Source organism: Maniola hyperantus, chromosome 1, assembly GCF_902806685.2.
Source record: "Maniola hyperantus chromosome 1, iAphHyp1.2, whole genome shotgun sequence".
In the NCBI taxonomy this organism is placed as follows: domain Eukaryota; kingdom Metazoa; phylum Arthropoda; class Insecta; order Lepidoptera; family Nymphalidae; genus Maniola; species Maniola hyperantus.
In genome coordinates this window covers 692,613-711,312 of record NC_048536.1, presented here as the reverse complement: position 1 = coordinate 711,312, position 18,700 = coordinate 692,613, and the positions used below count along the sequence as shown (strand labels likewise).

The window sequence follows — 18,700 nt, the reverse complement described above, 5'->3', positions numbered from 1 at the left end:
AAGTGTCACGTTTTTGTTTTTCATTAAATCTGGCGTCTTGGCTTTTAGACTAAGCAACGAGAAGTGAATTTTTAACCATACCGGCTGACGCGGTACTAAATTGTATATACCATACTAATCGATGACACGACTTCAACGATCTGTTTTTAAAACAGTACCTATTAAAAAAGCATGTTAAAAAGAACGTAACTTGGAAGCACGAAGCTAGGAAGCTAAATTAAAAAAAAAAAATGCTACCATCATTATTATAATTGTGCCGGACTGTGTGTCACTGTCAAGGAAGCGAAGTCACAAACTGTCAATGTTGACAAATGCCAAAAAATTAAAAAAACAACACCACAACAAGAACAACACTGGGTCGGGTTTTTGCAATTGATTATTTTAGTAAATTACCAATATGTCACTAACACTACTTCTAGAAAAGTACGACGTATCTACAGAAGAAGGTCTACAAAAAGCTCTCGGTGAAATTGAGAAGGAAGAGGTAAATTTCCACCAACATTTACCAACACAGAACGACGCGTATGCACTTTGTATGATATCAAGATTTTGTCCTCTGAACCGTATATTTAGTCTTCTTAGTCATAATTACAAGTGCGCAAGGATCCGGCGCGGCGCGTACCAGTTGATTGTGCTGGTTATGCAACGTTGACTTAAGTCCTTAACAGGATGGGTGTTCGACTTTGGCCTTCGTTTGTTGCGTGCTCGGAGGTCATTAACACCATTGGTTCCAGATATTAGCAATAAAATCGGATAATTATAAAAATAAATTAGCCTTCCGTCGGTCGGTCCGCTAGACACTTCCATCATTAAATCTAAATCATAAGTCAACACCACATTATCATTCTCCAAGGAATTACTCCTACTATTGGGTGTTTCATTAATGGGAAGTGGTCAAGACCCTCAGAAATGAGAAATGTGACAATTGTTTAATTTAAGAAAAAGCCTAGTAAAAGCAATGAAATGAGCTAGGTTGGAGTGGGCTTTCATAGAGATGCCTATTCACTCTTGCCTTGCAGGTACGCAAGGTATACCAGGCTTATAATACACTAGCTGATGCCCGCGATGTACGTGTGGAATTTTCCGGGATAAAAAGTAGCCTATGTCACTCCCCCAGGGTCTTTATCTATAGAATAGAATGGAATAGAATATATGTTTTATTCATGTAAACTTTTTACAAGTGCTTATGAATAGTCAGGTAGTTTTAATTTACCACTGGTTCGGAATGCCGTTCCTACTGAGAAGAACCAGCAAGAAACTCGGCGGTTGCTCTTTTTAATTTACAATGTTATTATACCATACTATACAAGCCATTACAGCCCCGTGCATTGCTGGAGCGAGTCAAATCCAAGCTTTATTATTATTTACATAGTCTGCGACTGTATAATATGCTTTTTTAGGAGCATTATTAATTTAATATTATTAACACATTTTTTAAACTTGTGTAAAGGCAAGTCTAAAATTGTTTGTGGAATTTTATAATAAAATATTACACTCATTCCCACAAACGACTTTCCCACCTTACAGAGGCGGAGCCCAGGAGTAGCAAGCTTATTTCGGTTTCTAGTTTGGCTATCGTGAAAATCACCGATTTCTTATACCCATGCAGCGGGTATCAGCTAATTTATTGTATGTAATTTCAGTGTGAAGTCAATGAGGCTCTTTGCAATGCGTTATCCCGAGCGTGCACGCTGGAGGGCAGGTTGCGCGCTGCCAGCCAGGCCTACACCAAGCTGGGAGAGGTGAAGAGTGACGCACAAGTGGCTGCTGACATGGTGGACAAGACTGCGCTGTTGGCGAGGGATGTCAGCGCCAAAGTGCGCCAGTTGGACCTAGCCAGAGTAAGTTTCCTACCCATCCGAACCCATCCCAGTGTTCCAAACCCATCTATAGCAAAAGTGTGTTTATTTTTAGGGTTCCGTACCTCAAAAGGAAAAACGGAACCCTTATAGGATCACTTTGTTGTCTGTCTGTCTGTCTGTCAGTCAAGAAACCTACAGGGTACTTCCCGTTGACCTAGAATCATAAAATTTGGCAGGTAGGTAGATCTTATAGCTGACATTTGGGGAAAAAATCTGAAAACCGTGAATTTCGGGTTAGATCACACAAAAAAATTAAATTGTGGTCATGAACTAATAATTAGTATTTTCTACTTTCGAAGTGAGATAATTATATCAAGTGGGGTATCATATGAAAGGTCTTCACCTGTGCATTCTAAAACAGATTTTTATTTATTTTTATCCATCATAGTTTCTGAATTATCGTGCAAAATGTCGAAAAAATACAACTGTAGTACGGAACCCTCATTGCGCGAGCCTGACTCGCACTTAGCCGGTTTTTTTGTATGGGTATAGTTAAAGACCCAGAGAGTGACATAGGCTACTTTTTATTCTGTAAAATCAATGAGTTCTCACAGGATTTTTAAAAACCTAAACTCTACGTGTCCCCTACTAGTCTCGCGATACCCTTATCGCGATACTAGTACGAGACACGTACGATACGAGTAGCGAAGTGTTCGAATCGCCATACAAATGTGTGTGAAATACTCCTCGGCGAGTTGTCTTCGAGACTCGCGTAGGGCACTATAGTCGTCTGAAAGTATCGTAATGAAAGAAGGGCCTTATTCCACGCGTACGAAGTCGCGGACATCAGCTAGTAGAAAATTATTTTTGTTGTAGTCTCGTGTGGCAGAGTGCCAGCGCAGAGTGCACGACCTGATAGACCTGCGGGTGTGCAGTGCGGGAGTGGATGCAGCTATCAAAGCACATGACTATGAAACAGGTTGGTTTACAAGCTAGTCATTGACTGCAATCTCACCTGGTGGTAAGTGATGATGCAGTCTAAGGTGGAAGCCAGCTAACCTGGAAGGGGTATGACAGTTTTTATTTTTAGGGTTCCGTACCCTACCTCAAAAGGAAAAACGGAACCGTTATAAGATCATTGTCAGTCTGTCAAGAAACCTACAGGGTACTTTCCGTTGACCTAGAATCATGAAATTTAGCAGGTAGGTAGGTCTAATAGCAGACATTAAGGGAGAAATCTGAAAACCCTGAATTTAGAGTTACATCACACAAAAAAATTAAATTGTGGTCATGAACTAAAAATTAGTATTTTCAATTTTCATATTTATTTTTATGCATCATAGTTTTTGGAGTATCGTGCAAAATGTCGAAAAAATACGACTGTAGTAGAACCCTCGGTGCGCGAGCCTGACTCGCACTTGGCCGGCACAGCTTTGCCGGTAGGGTGTTAACTAGTCCCACCAGACCTGACCAAAGAAATTAAAAATCCCAAATCGAACCCGCGAGGTCACCCTTCCAGCACCTTGGGACCCCAATGACTATTAGTTTTTTGAACTATGTGCCCTGCCCATTGCCACTTCAGTTTCGCAACCTGTAGAGATATGTCGTAACTCCAAGCATAGCCGTCTCTATCGCCCAATGTGTGACTCTGAGCTTTCTTATGAGACCCATAGGCCGTCATCTAGTGCTGAAGTATTATTGTTTAAATGGTACAGCGGCGGGCCACGTGGCGCGCTTCCTCAGCATGGAGCCCGGCTCGGTGGCGGCGGCGCGCGCTCGCGGCGCCCCCGACCCCCGGCGTGACATGGACGCAGCCGCCAACACTCTACGAGACCACTTGGTTCGTAAGTAAGTATGAACATTAGTTTTCTAGGGTTCTGTAGTAAACAAGGCAAGGAGGAGGCCTATGTCCAAAGAGGACAACCTGATCTGTAAATTGCTGGTGTTACCAATTTTTAGAATAAATTATATAGGATAGGATAATTAATAATAGGAAATAAGAAATTAGTAATACGGTTAGTTAGTAATATAAGATGTATAATTATTGTATCAGAGCATAAAGGCTATTTTATTTATTTATTTAGTAAACAAGAAACCCTTATAGTTTCGCCATGTCCGTCCGTCTGTCTGTCCGTCCTTCCTCGGTTAATCTCAGAGACTATTACTGATTATCTAATTATCTTATCTTATCTTATTAGTGCTAGAAATCTGTAATTTGGCATGTGTATAACTATAAATATTAATCACTCCGACAAAGAGGTGAAATAAAATTGTGATAATTATATTTTTTTAGGTAGCTCCCCTACATGTAAAGTGAGGATGATTTTTTTTTCTCGTGGGGTATCGTTGAATAGGTTTTAAAAATACTGTGGGTGTGGGAACATCATTTTTCGATTTCTAGATCCGTTTGTAAAATATGATGTTTTAAAGTGCTAATTTTTATTAGAGTCAAGTGTGTGAACAGGCAACGAAGTGATGCTATAAGGTTTCCTTTTTTCCTTTTAGTTCACGGAACTCTAAAATGGTAACAATTTAACAAAATTGTATGTTTTCATTTGAGGTTTGAGGAGGCTTCAAAGAAGGAGGACGAAACCGCCATAGAGCGTCTGTTCAAGCTGTTCCCTCAGATCGGACGCGCGGAGGAAGGGGTGGATCTGCTCGCCAAGTATCTTGCGTCTCAAGTGAGTATACTTTAATAAATAATAAATAAATAAGCCTTTATTCAGACGTTTCATTTTTACAGTAATAATTGTTAGTCGCTAATAATAGGTACAAGATTACAAAATATTAAACTACACGATTTTACATAACTATTATTTCTAAAGTAACTTATTTCTAACACTTATAATATATTATATTTCTTATTTATTAAGTCTTGTACTGCCTCGATAGCCTACAGTTCGTCTGTTTGCCACTTTTTGGCAAAGGCCTCCTCCAATTGCCTCCATATATTTCTGTCGCCAGCAGTTCTAGACCATGTGGCGCCTGCTGTTTCTCGGATATCATCAACCCATCTTTGTGCTGGTCTACCCCTTTTTCTTTTTAAATGTCCTGTGTACCAGTGCATTACTGTTTTGCTCCATTTATCTTGTCCTCTAATTGTGTGCCCAGCCCACTTCCATTTAAGGTTCCTAATTGTTATTGAAACATCCTTTGTTTTTGTGTAGTTCTTTATTGTTGTTGTTCTTATTCTATCTGACAGTTTTTTTCCCATCATGCTTCTGTTCATGGCGTTCTGACATGATTCAAGTTTTTTCTTTTGGGCTTTAGTCAGGGACCAGGTTTGACAGCCATACGTAAGCACTGGTAAGATGCAGGTATTAAAAAGTTTTCTTTTAATGGTCATCTTTACTTCCTTATTTTTCAATATTTCTTTGAAACTCCAGAATTGCTTCCATGCGTTTCCTATACGTCTTTCTATTTCTTTGGTTGCTAGGTCTTTTATTGATATGATTTGGCCCAGATATATATATTCTTCAACATATTCAATTGTGTTATTCTTGATATTTATAGGCACTTTCGTCCCATTTGTCATAGCCTTGGTTTTTTGTGCGTTCATAATCAATCCTACTTTCCGACTTTCTACATCCAGTTCATTTAGCATCCTCTCTAGATTATCCTTGGTTGGAGAAAAGATTATGATGTCATCTGCGAATCTCAGATGTGACAGATTTTCGCCATTTATTGTTATGCCGCTTTGTTCCCAGTTCAGTTGGCGAAAAATCTCTTCTAGGACCGCAGTAAATAGTTTAGGCGACACAGGATCGCCCTGGCGGACGCCTCTTCCTAACTTTATTTCTTTTCCTTCTTTCTCTAGTTTTATCTTTGCTTTGCTGTTTCTATAGATGTTTTTTAGTAATCTTATGTACTTATTTTCCACCCCCTGGTTGTGAAGAGCTCGCCAGATCGCTTCATGTTCGAGTGAGTCGAATGCCTTACTGTAGTCAACAAAGCAGCAGTAGAAGGTAGTGTTGTATTCCTTACTCTTTTCAAAAATTTGTTTGACTACATGGATGTGATCTAAGGTTGAGTAACCACTTCTAAATCCTGCCTGCTCTCTCGGTTGATTCTCATCCAGTACCTTCGTTATACGGCTAAGAATGACTTTAGCGAAGACTTTGTAGATATTAGACATTAGACTGATAGGTCTATAGTTGTTTATGTCACCTTTGCTTCCCTTCTTATGCAATAGAACTATTGTTGATGTTGTCCACTGGTCTGGGACTGACTCACTCTTTACGACGTCATTGAATATATATTGGAGTATGGGTGCTAAAGTATTTTTGTTTTTTATAAGAAACTCGTTTGTGATGCAATCTGAACCAGGAGCGGTGTCCTTTTTTTGTGATGCTATTGCCTTTTCCACTTCGCTGAGCATTATTTCCGGTATTATGTCCTCTCCTGTCAGATCTGTTGAGAGTAAGGTGCATTGGCTCGAGTACAAGTTTTTGAAGAAATTTGTGGCTAATGCGTTTATGTCTGGACGTCGGGTTACATTTTTGCCGCTTGTAGCTTGCATTTTAGGTATCCAATCTCGTTTTTCAATCAATTGTTTGACCGCTTTCTTGGCACCTCCTGTTTTCTGTATACATTCTTCTAGCTTTTCTAATCTGTATTCTTCTCTGTCTTTTCGTATGCTTATATTTATAAGTTTGCTAGTCTCAGTTATGAGCCTTCTGATGTATTTTGTCTTGTTTGGTGTACTAATTAGTTTGGTTCTGTCTTCTAAGAGATTTCTTGTTTTGTCTGATACCCATGGCAAGCTCTTTTTTCCATCCACAGATGTTTTTTTGTTTGTTTTTGTATTCAAAAGTTCTAGCAATTTATTATATTTATCCTGGGTGCTAAGTTTTTTTGTGATTCCAATAAAGTTTTCCGCTTTATCCTTTAGTTCTTTTGTGTCTAACAGTGTGTGTTTATTCTTCGTCTTAACTTTGAACGGTCTGTGCTTGTATGTATCCTGTACAAGCTTGGCTCTGAGTGCTCTGTGGTTACTGTTGAAATTTAGATTGTTTATTACTCTGCAATCCTTGAAAGCTGTACTTCTATTGGAAAGAACATAATCTATCTCGTTCTTGTAACTTCCATCTGGAGATACCCATGTCCATCTGTTTCCGATGCGATTTTTGTACTGGCTGTTTAGTATTCTAAGATTGTGTTCATATGCCAGCAGAATCAATTTTTCACCGTTTCTTGTCCTCCTGCCTGAGCTGTAAGGGCCTATCACTATCTCTTCTCCATTTCTTCTGCTACCAATTTGGGCATTAAAATCTCCCATAACTATCAAGTTTTTATGTGTGTGGTTTTTGATGACTTCCGTGAGAGTGGAATAAAAGAAGTCGATTTCTGTGCTAGTAGATTGCTCAGTTGGAGAATAAATTTGGACGATAGACCACATTTCTTCTGATGGCGGCAACTTTATGTTTAATATCGCAATGCGTTCTGATATACCTATGAATTCGTTTATGTAATCTTTTAGTTCTTTCCGTATTAAAAAGCCTATACCATATTTGCCAGGTGTATCTCCTTTGTAATATAGGATGAAGTCTCCGTGGTCTTCTATGCTTTCTCCTAAGCGTCTTACTTCGCTTAATCCTATGATGGACCAATTTATATTTTTTAATGCCATCATAAGTTCTGACAGTTTCTCGTTTGTTCTTAATGAAAGTGTATTGTATGTGACTATATGAATGATATCCTTGTGGCGATGTTTTCTGGGTGGCTGTTTTATTTTTACATTTGGAGGGTAGTAGTCGTCTTCCCCCACGGTGACTAGCCGGCTTGGGGTGCTTTTGTTCTGTGTTGGTTCAAATATTATGGAGTTATTAATTATATTTTTCCGGCTATCGAGGGCAGTTAATTGTTTTTTGGAATCTCTGATAACGAAGATGATCTTCCGCGTACTACATAGTCATTAATATTAAGCTTTTTTACTTCTTTTGCACCAGTTGTGAACGATGTTTTTGCGAAGTTCGGGTTTAATCTCTTTTGCGTAGGCGAGTGCGGCGAACCTGTCTGATCCCTCTTCCTTTTTTCGCGGCCTGGGTCGTTTGGTTTCTTAACTATAAGTTTATCGTGTTTTATATATGCAATGTTACCCTTTTTTCGTTCCTCTTCTACTTTCGGTTGCAGCTGCTTTCGAGTTTCTAGTACGTTTTTAGAGTAATCTTCTTTGATATAAATACCAGTAGGAAGGTTGGACTTATTTTTAAGTAACAAATGCTTTTTCCAGGTTGTTGTTAAACTAACTACAACAGGGCGATTTTTGTTGGTTTGTGATCCGATTCTATAAACATTACTTATTTCCTGACTATCTAAATGTAGTCCCGTTTCTACAACAATTTCCTTGATATAGTCCACTAGCTCGGTTTCTTTTTTTCCCTTTTCTTCAATGCCAAAAAATATCAAATTATTTTTTCTTTTCTCTGTTTCGACTTGATTTAATTTTTGTTCGAGCTTTGCTAGTTGATTTTTTAAATTTTTGTTTTCTTGTATGATTGATTCCATTTTTTCATTTAACGCTTCCATAACGTTTGTGGTTACTGCTGTGGTTATTGTTAAAGTTTGTTGGTTTAATTTGTCCTCTAACTTTGCCCACAGTAATTCCATATTTTTATCCATTTTGTGGGAGTATTTGTAGTTAGGTAGTGTAACACTTAGTGGTAATTTTGTTTTATAAGCTAGCCACACTACTGGATAATGTCGTGTCGTGTCCTAAGATTTAGTATATACTCTTGGGTGTTTTGCGTGGTTATGTTGGTAGCACGGTTGGAGTCTATTGTTATTATTATATTTCAGATTGACATTTCAGATTTGACATTTTTAACTGTTTATTCGAAACACAAAACTTTTTCGCAATAAATTCAATGTTATTATTCACTTTCGCGCACAGCAAATTACGTCGTTAAGTGGAGTGATGTTATTTTTAAAGAAGTACAGTGTTTTTTGTAAGTTAATCGCACTTTTCACAGCAAATTTGATTTATTTCGTGGAGACACATTACAACACAACTTTATCGCTTGACGGCCGGAACCGGAAAAAAAAACCATACCATAGTATAGTATACTTTAGTGAAGAGTTAAACAACACCGGTCAAGTGCGAGCCGGACTCGCACACGAAGAGTTCCGTACCATCGTACAAGATTATCTATATTCTTCTATAATATAAAAGGAAAAGGTGACTGACTGACTGGCGTACTGACTGATCTATCAACGCACAGCTCAAACTACTGGACGGATCGGGACTTCGTCCGCGTGGACTACACAAATTTCAAGCCCTATTTCACCCCCTTATGGGTTGAATTTTCAAAAATCCTTTCTTAGCAGATGCCTACGTCATAATAGCTATCTGCATTCCAAATTTCAGCTCGATCCGTCCAGTAGTTTGAGCTGTGCGTTGATAGATCAGTCAGTCAGTCAGGCAGTCACCTTTTCCTTTTTTATATTTAGATTTGATGTTTTGGAAACTGTACAGCAGTTTTGTTTCAGCTGGAGGGATCAATCCGGCGCGTAGCCACAGTGTCGGAGCTGCGGCTGGACGCGGCCGTGTTCGCCGACTCGCTCACGCGCGTGGTGGAGTGCGGCGCCGCGGCCGTGGAGCGAGCGAGACGGCTGCTGGCCTCCGCCGCCGCGCCGCCCCCTGCGCAGGCGCACTGCTTGTTGCCAAGAGCCATCGCTCGCATACAACCTACGGTAAAAACTAATCCGTTAAGGAAAATCTTGCGCCCGCTGCGCTCATACAATTTCGCCATTCCATTTTTCATGTTTTGCAACTTATTAAGTATGTTCCAACTATCATACAATTATTAGAACGCTAGCAAAAACAAAGAAAGGTGAAAGTGATAATATCTTTGTATTTTTAAAAGTTCGCAATGTATTGCAAATAAAACATCTGATTGACGCTAGAGGTTTATGAACGTTGCGTAGATAAGTGCCGCGGGGTCAGTGCCGCGTCGTAGGTCAATGCCCCATTGACCTCAAGTCATGCTATACATTGCGGGTTTGTCCAAATCCACGTAAACGTTAAAACGTAAACTAATTGAAAAATCCTATTACAATGTAAAGGATTATTTAAATGATAAGCAAGCTTGGGAATGAGTTGCTTAACGGCTTGTGATAGTTCTAATAAGTTTCAATAATTTTGTAAAGTGGTGATAATAAAAAGAATACCCGGCTGAGTTTGTTGTGGGCTCTTCCCAGACCTGGGCGCGTTTGGAACCCTCGTAGCTTTAGTTTTAAGTTTGCGTAATAATTATCACCACTATATCTTACAAATGTAACACCATACCAGACTATCAATACGAGTAATTTATTACCTATTTTGAATAAATCATTTGACTTTTGACTTTTTGACTCCAACAATTGACAGTCAAAAAGTGTATCTACTTTGAATAAATCTTTGTAAATTGAACAGATTTGCGCGGGCGTCCGTCGCGTGAGCCAGCAGATGATCGCGGCGCGCAAGTTGGTGGTGACGGAGAAGACTGACCCCTTGAGTGTGGAGCATTCCCTCAACGAGCTGGCCTTGGCTCATTCTCGCTTACAGCTCTACTTCGGCTTCCTGAGACGACGGCCCGAGGTAAGATCTCTCAAGATTTCTCAAGATTTCTCAAGATTTCCACCAAAAGAAACCCTTATCACTTCATTGTGGGTTTGAAAAATACTAATGCCCGGTTTCTGAGGTACTTTTAACGACGGTTTATCTATTCAATAGCGCTTTTGGTCCGATAACTCGAGGCAGTGCGTTTCTGAACAACGCAAATCGCAATGCAAGATGAACTCCATTTAAACTTAATGTGCGCCGTTCTCTGTGGCTCTTTGTACTGCGGTTTGACGTTCCGCAATAATTCCGCCAATGTCAATGTGGTGGAAAAGACAGCGGTGTGCGCCGTTTATCGATTCCATAAAGTTATTTGACGTTTCATGCGTGAATATGTATGTAGTTCATGGTTTGCGTATTTTTAAATTAAGTAAAGTAATTTAATAGTAAGTTGTTCGTTACATTGCAAAAACAGTGATTAGCCACTTATTTAGCATAGAAAAATACTATCCATACTATATAATATTATAAATGCGAAAGTGTGTCTGTCTGTCTGTCTGTCTGTCTGTCTGTCTGCTAGCTTTTCACGGCCCAACCGTTCAACCGATTTTAATGAAATTTGGTACAGAGTTAGCTTATATCCCGGGGAAGGACATAGGCTACTTTTTATCCCGGAAAATTAAAGAGTTCCTACCGGATTTCAGAAAACCTAAATCCACGCGTACGAAGTCGCGGGCATCAGCTAGTTATTAATAAAACTAGTGTTGATGGCGAAATAAAATAATAATATGCATTTCAAACTCGTTTTCTGTAACAGACCCATCTAGTGACACAATAATGAACTAGTTATCGGTTTCATAGTTTTTGTTGTATTCAGAAGCGCATGGACAGTTAAACGACGTTTATCTTATACATAACTTTATTGAATTAACAGTTAATGAGAACATAACTGACGAGTTCAGGAACCGGGCATTTAAATGTGGCAAACCATTTGCCAATACTTATACTTCAATCCAATACTTGGTATTGGATTGTGTTTAGGTAGTATAACAATAAAGCTATGTTTTTGACAACGTTCTGGTTACACCTGTATATATTGCTTACTTGTGTTCCAGCTGGACACAAATATGGACGAGGTATCCAAGGCAGCTTGCTCGGAAGCCATCGAGAAGATAATATCAGAGTGCGACATGACGCGCACCACGCAGGACGTGCTCAGCCACTACCTGACGCTCGAGAGGTATCATGATCCATATACCTTTCTTTTATATCTATATATTTCTTTATTATATATCCATACCTTTTATAATAAAATCCCGCAAACTATTTTGGACTTACCTTTGCACAAGTTTAAAAAATCTATTAAAAATATGCTCCTGAAAAAAGCATATTACACAATTGAAGATTATCTAAATGATAAAAGAGCGTGGATTAGACCTGCAGCTCGTTCCAGCAACGCACAAGACTGCAAATACTATTTTATACATGGCATAATCTTGTACCTATATCAAATATTTGAAAAGAGCAACCGCCGAGTTTCTTGCTGGTTCTTCTCGGCAGGAAAGGCATTCCGAACCAGTGGTAGATGCATCCGACTATTCGTAAGCACTTGTAAAAGTTTATACGAATAAAAAAGATTTTCATTTTCATATAAGTCCCGCAAATTGCTATTGCGCTGGAACCATGTCTCAGTAACATCGAAATGACGTTATTTTGCCGTCATTCAAAGTCAAAGTCAAAGTCAAATGATTTATTCAAAATAGGTAATAAATAATTACTCCTATAAATACACCATCAGCTCGAAACTTCAGTCTAGTGTTGACGTCACTAAAATGGCGGCCACGCGAATGAGCAATTTGCGGGACTTTTTCTAATTTATAAGTTATAATTGCGTTATAGACTGACTGACGCTAGAGGTCAACGAACGTTCCGGAAGTAGGCCACTTGGAATCAATGCTGCGTTGTAGGCGGGCTATTGACCCGAGTTTTGCACGCTATACATTGCGGGTTTGAAAATTACTAAAACTACCAAATGAGCCAAATGGTTGCTGGTATTGGATTGTGTTTAGGTAGTACTCGTATATCGATAACGCTAAGTTTTTGCTAGCATTCTAGTTATATGAATCAATTAATTAATTAAATAAATAAATATAGAAGGTAATAATAAAATGGTTCCGACCCAGGTATTTCCTAGAAGAGAGCGTGAACAAAGCGTTGAAGATGTCCACCTCGCAGTCCGGAGCCACCTCCTCCAGTTTGGTGGATGATGTGTTCTTCATTGCCAGGAAGGTCATCAGGTAAGTTGGCGTTCATAAATTTAAAAAAACCGGTCAAGGATTCCATACATTGTAACATTTTTATGTGCAGCACAGTAGATTTATTTCTCCTCTTAACTCTCTCGTAACTCTCCTCTAACTCTTTGTAATGCAAACAACTGTAATATAACTAAAAAATTTGTACACTCTGAAATAAAGGCTATTTTTATTTTATTTTATTTGCAGCACAACAAGTTAATGACAACAGCGCCATCTATGTGTGATTTACTAATTTTTTTTGTGAACACATTTTAACTTTTTTTTGTGATATAACCACAAATAAGACCTACCAAATTACATGATTCTAGGTCAATGGGAAGTTTTTTGACAGACACGACAGACAACCAAGTGATTCTATAAGGGTTCCTTTTTTCCTTTTGAGGTACGGAACCCTAAAAATTGGAGTTTGCTCAAAAACTTTTTTCTTATCCTCTCTGTATGTTTTTTCGGTGGTTATCCTATTCATTCATTTATTGCGCCATATTTGACGTAATGGAATTTAATTAGAACTAGCTTATGCCCGCAACTTCGTCCGCGTGGACTACACAAAATTGAAACCCCTATTTTACACCCATAAGGGTTGATGTTTCAAAAATCCTTTCTTAGCGGATGCCTGCATCATAATAGCTATCTGCATGCCAAATTTCAGCCCGATCCGTCCAGTAGTTTGAGCTGTGCGTTGATAGATCAGTCAGTCACCTTTTCCTTTTATATATTTAGACTAGCTTATGCTCGCGACTTCGTCCGCGTGGACTACAAAATTTCAAATCCCTATTTCATCCCCTTAGGAGTTGAATTTTCAAAAATCCTTTCTTAGCGGATGCCTACGTCATAATAGCTATCTGCATGCCAAATTTCAGCCCGATCCGTCCAGTAGTTTGAGCTGTGCGTTGATAGATCAGTCAGTCACCTTTTCCTTTTATATATTTAGACTAGCTTATGCTCGCGACTTCGTCCGCGTGGACTACAAAATTTCAAATCCCTATTTCATCCCCTTAGGAGTTGAATTTTCAAAAATCCTTTCTTAGCGGATGCCTACGTCATAATAGCTATCTGCATGCCAAATTTCAGCCCGATCCGTCCAGTAGTTTGAGCTGTGCGTTGATAGATCAGTCAGTCAGTCAGTCACCTTTTCCTTTTATATATTAAGATTTAAAATGGTGTGATGTGCACAGACGCAGCATATCGACGGGCAGCGTGGACGGCGCGTGCGCGGTGCTCAACGAGGCGGGCGCGGCGCTGGAGCGCTGCGGCTCTGCGCTGCGGCGCCGCCTCGCCTCCCCGCCGCTGGACCCGCTGCCCCTCCCCGCGCCGCCCCAGCACCAGCACGCCGCCAGGCTCGCGGCCTCGCGGGACCTGGACGCACAGCGCGCGCTCTACTTGGTAAGCAACAATGTGTGCTAGTATCTGCGGCTCTGCGCTGCGGCGCCGCCTCGCCTCCCCGCCGCTGGACCCGCTGCCCCTCCCCGCGCCGCCCCAGCACCAGCACGCCGCCAGGCTCGCGGCCTCGCGGGACCTGGACGCACAGCGCGCGCTCTACTTGGTAAGCAACAATGTGTGCTAGTATCTGCGGCTCTGCGCTGCGGCGCCGCCTCGCCTCCCCGCCGCTGGACCCGCTGCCCCTCCCCGCGCCGCCCCAGCACCAGCACGCCGCCAGGCTCGCGGCCTCGCGGGACCTGGACGCACAGCGCGCGCTCTACTTGGTAAGCAACAATGTGTGCTAGTATCTGCGGCTCTGCGCTGCGGCGCCGCCTCGCCTCCCCGCCGCTGGACCCGCTGCCCCTCCCCGCGCCGCCCCAGCACCAGCACGCCGCCAGGCTCGCGGCCTCGCGGGACCTGGACGCACAGCGCGCGCTCTACTTGGTAAGCAACAATGTGTGCTAGTATCTGCGGCTCTGCGCTGCGGCGCCGCCTCGCCTCCCCGCCGCTGGACCCGCTGCCCCTCCCCGCGCCGCCCCAGCACCAGCACGCCGCCAGGCTCGCGGCCTCGCGGGACCTGGACGCACAGCGCGCGCTCTACTTGGTAAGCAACAATGTATGCTAGTATATTCGTCACAGCATATTAGCATACTGCGTTACCCCATTGAAAATGAAAATCTTTTTTATTCGTATAAACTTTTACAAGTGCTTACGAATAGTCGGATGCATCTACCACTGGTTCGGAATGCCTTTCCTGCCGAGAAGAACCAGCAAGAAACTCGGCGGTTGCTCTTTTCAAATATTTGATATAGGTACAAGATTATGCCATGTATAAAATAGTATTTGCAGTCTTGTGCGTTGCTGGAACGAGCTGCAGGTCAAATCCACGCTCTTTTATCATTTAGATAATCTTCAATTGTGTAATATGCTTTTTTCAGGAGCATATTTTTAATAGATTTTTTAAACTTGTGCAAAGGTAAGTCCAAAATAGTTTGCGGGATTTTATTATAAAAGGTAATACCCATACCCACAAATGACTTTTGGACTTTCCATTACCTTGCGAGCGCGGGCGGAGTGAGTTGTTCACGCAGAAATAGTTAAGATTCTTTCAAATTAGCGATTCTGTTTCTAACAAAAATTTCAGGCGGAAAAGCGCACTTTGATCATATTGTGGCAGTAGTCATACAATTTTTAATAATTTGTGGGTGTCGGTGGCTAGGCGCACATGAACGAGGCGGAGGCGGGCGCGGAGTGGGCGGAGCGGCTCGCGGACGAGGCGTGCCGCGAGGCCGAGGCGCTGTGCCGCGCCGCGTCCGCGCGCGCCAAGCTGCGCTCGTGCGCCGCGGGGCTGGGCGCGGCCGCCGCGGCCTTCCGCGCGGCTCACGAGCTGGCCCTCGCGGCCCTGCGCGCCGCGCTCGTGCCCAGCGCGGCCGAGTGGGCCGAGGCGCTGGTCGACCCCGACACTGACATCGGTGAGTGCTCATAAATAATAATATGAGTCAATAAACAAAAAAAAAAATAAAAAAAAAAAAAAAAAAAAAAAAAAACACTTGGCTCACAAGATAAAAGTATATTACAAATAACAATCATTTGAATTACATAGGCACGAGGTAAATAATGTTAACGCGGCAGGGCTCGCGACGTGCTCGCTGTCTTGCGTGCGTGCACGTTGTCGAACACGGGAGTACTGAGGGGCAGACGCAGGAGCGGGACGTCCACGGGGAGCTGTTTCGCACAATACCTAAATGTAGCCTTACAATAATAATTTGAATCTCAGAGGAGACCCGAACGTCGATTTCGTGAAACCTGCATCAATCATTATTATTATACAATCTCAAATGTGATTTATGATTTATGATTTATTTATTCATTTGCTTTCATGGTTACATGAAGCCCCGTTAGGGCATTGCAAAGTTAGGTACATTAACAATACATACATGCTAAATATATAATTATTATACAATTACATGCAAACTACGTGTTACATTATTTTATAATAGATTTTATCATGTAATTATATAGGGCATTCATTTTGAACCGAAATTATTTTTATTTATTGATCGCACTAATTAATTAAGTTTGTTATAATGTCAATTAGTTTCTTCTTTGTTAATAATTTAGTAATATTAAGTAGGTACAAGTATGTTAATATAAAATAGTTTCGATTATCAGTAAGAATGTCATATTAAACTTAAATTAACAGGTTATAGTAAGTACAACATATTATACAACATATGTTCTGATTGGCTGAATTTGTGCGATTCTTATTGCAATAATGCATTGTGGCCAATTAAAAAAATTGTTATAACCCGCTGAAACAGTTCGAATCTGTATGATGCAACATGCAGCATGCGAAATGCACCGCCCGCCCTGCTTGCCTAGTGGCTGGTTTTCCTGCATGGTTAGCAGTGGGAGGGCGGGCGGTGCATTTCGCATGCTGCATGTTGCATCATACAGATTCGACCTGTTTCAGCGGATTATAGCAAGGTTTTGGTTCCTTGTGTAATTTCCAGAGGAGCTAGAGGAAGAGGCGGGAGCGTTGCCCGCCGCCTTGGAGGTGTTAGCCGAAGAGGCGCGGCTGCAGATACCTAAGGCGGCGGACGCGTTGATGGCGGCCGTGTTGGCGGACCTGTTGACCAGAGCCGAGAAAACTATGCTGAAGAATCACTATGATCGGGTAACTAAGTATATTTGCGTCGGAAGCTAGTACTATGTATGATATGGTAATAAAAAAACCGACCAAGTGCGAGTCAGGCTCGCGCAATTAGGGTTCCGTACTACAGTCGTATTTTTTCGACACTAATTCAAATACTAATTATTAGTTCATGACCACAATTTAATTTTTTTTGTGTGATCTAACCCTAAATTCACGGTTTTCAGATTTTTCCCCAAATGTCAGCTATAAGATCTACCTACCTGCCAAATTTCATGATTCTAGGTCAACGGTAAGTACCCTGTAGGTTTCTTGACAGACAGACAGACAACAAAGTGATCCTATGAGGGTTCCGTTTTTCCTTTTGAGGTACAGAACCCTAAAAATGAATGATTGAAATCGGTTCAGACTTAAAATTTGTCGGAATTACTATACTATCACACTAACTACTTGGTTCTACAGAACACCTCGATAAGGACATAAAGATGTCGCCTCCGAAATGGCTGTTTCATGTAGCGGCCATTATATTTCTGCACTAGTCTGATAATAAATCTTCCCCCCACAGTTTTTAGGCTAACAACTGTAGGCGGTAATGTTTATATCGTCCAAAGATGGCAAAAATCTATAGATTTAACTTAACTTAGCGGTGAGGTAAGAGCATAGAGCAGAAACAAAGAGGAGATGTTGTATTAAGATTTCCCTATGAAATATCGAGTGACATTTTGCGGGGTGAGGGGTTGTGGAACGCCGCCCACTTCTCAATTTTCCATCTGCGGGTTAGTAGCAAAACTACTCGCTTAGCGACCTAACATCGATATATTGATGTCACTACATAGTTCAGCTATCTCACACTAGATGTCAATAAGTGTAGAAATTACGTATAAAATTACTTACAAATGAAATGTGATACCATTCATAGCATCAGAACGTCTGTCTGAATAACTTTGACACGATAAAACACAACACTTCATCCTTTTGTTCTTAAAAACGCGAAAACACACCGATAATACGAGTCTCAATATATGTGAACCTGACGAACGCAGACAGCATACTAACTAAGGCCCCGCCCACAGTGATGACGTCAGGACCTAGTTGAAAATCACAGTGCACAGTTGCTTAGGCCAACTCCTCTTCGTTTCTGCTCTGTGGGTAAGAGCCAGTTTATGTGAAATGTATTATACAAGGAATTTTGTTTGTATTTCAGCGCGGAGGTATCTGCGTGGAGCGCCGCTGCCGGCGCGTGGCGGCGTGGGCGGGGGGCGGAGCGCCCGCGGCCCGGGAGCGCGCCGGAGCGCTGTGCGCCGCGGCCGCGCTGCTCGCTGTGGAGCGACTAGCGCACGTGGCGGACGCGCTGTCTCCTAACGCACCGCTGTCTCCCGCTAAAGTGCGAGACGTGCTCGCTCGCAGGTAACCACTACATACCAAACTGTGTTTCCACAACCGAGCACTAGATGGCGCTGCACGAAAATCGCTCGCGCTAACAAATTGTGAAATCGAAAAGTATGTTCTAAAGAAATAGGAGATTTAATCCAAGTTCAAAACACGAAGAATACCAGAATCACACTCAGTTATGAGGGGAATCAGCCCAATTCGTCTAGTAGTTTGAGCTGTGCTTTGATAGATCAGTTAGTCAGTCAGTCACCGTTTCGTTTTATAGATTTTACATTATCGTAGGTAAATAGGTACCAACCAGAAAAAAATCAGAATTTTATTTAACAACAATGTATTCTTTTCAGGACGGACTTCAAATTAGAAGACATCAAACGTCTTAAACTTTAAAAGAGCATTTAATTTATTTGAAAACCATAATAATTTATATCGTTATGTAATCTTCATTCCTATAATTAAAATCTATTAAACGTTACCGATTATTGTTTTATTATTCTAAGGCCCAGTTGCATGACAAGACCGTTATGGTTACGGTTAAACTTTGACCAACAATAAAAGGAAATTCGGTTGTATGGTGCATACA

At 41.3% G+C, this 18,700-nt stretch overlaps 1 protein-coding gene across 1 annotated transcript; it reads left to right on the top strand.

Moving 5' to 3' along the window:
* The first annotated feature begins 293 nt into the window (after positions 1–293).
* Positions 294–18,592, top strand: Cog4 (conserved oligomeric Golgi complex subunit 4). The gene is made up of 14 exons (XM_034975481.2): positions 294–484; positions 1,644–1,841; positions 2,679–2,781; positions 3,518–3,650; positions 4,363–4,483; positions 9,291–9,494; positions 10,216–10,380; positions 11,457–11,581; positions 12,525–12,638; positions 13,832–14,039; positions 15,295–15,547; positions 16,589–16,752; positions 17,933–18,135; positions 18,465–18,592. The coding sequence occupies exons 1-14, from the start codon at positions 398–400 to the stop codon at positions 18,505–18,507; spliced, it is 2,121 nt and encodes a 706-aa protein (XP_034831372.2). The 5' UTR covers positions 294–397; the 3' UTR covers positions 18,508–18,592.
* Positions 18,593–18,700: the final 108 nt, after the last annotated feature.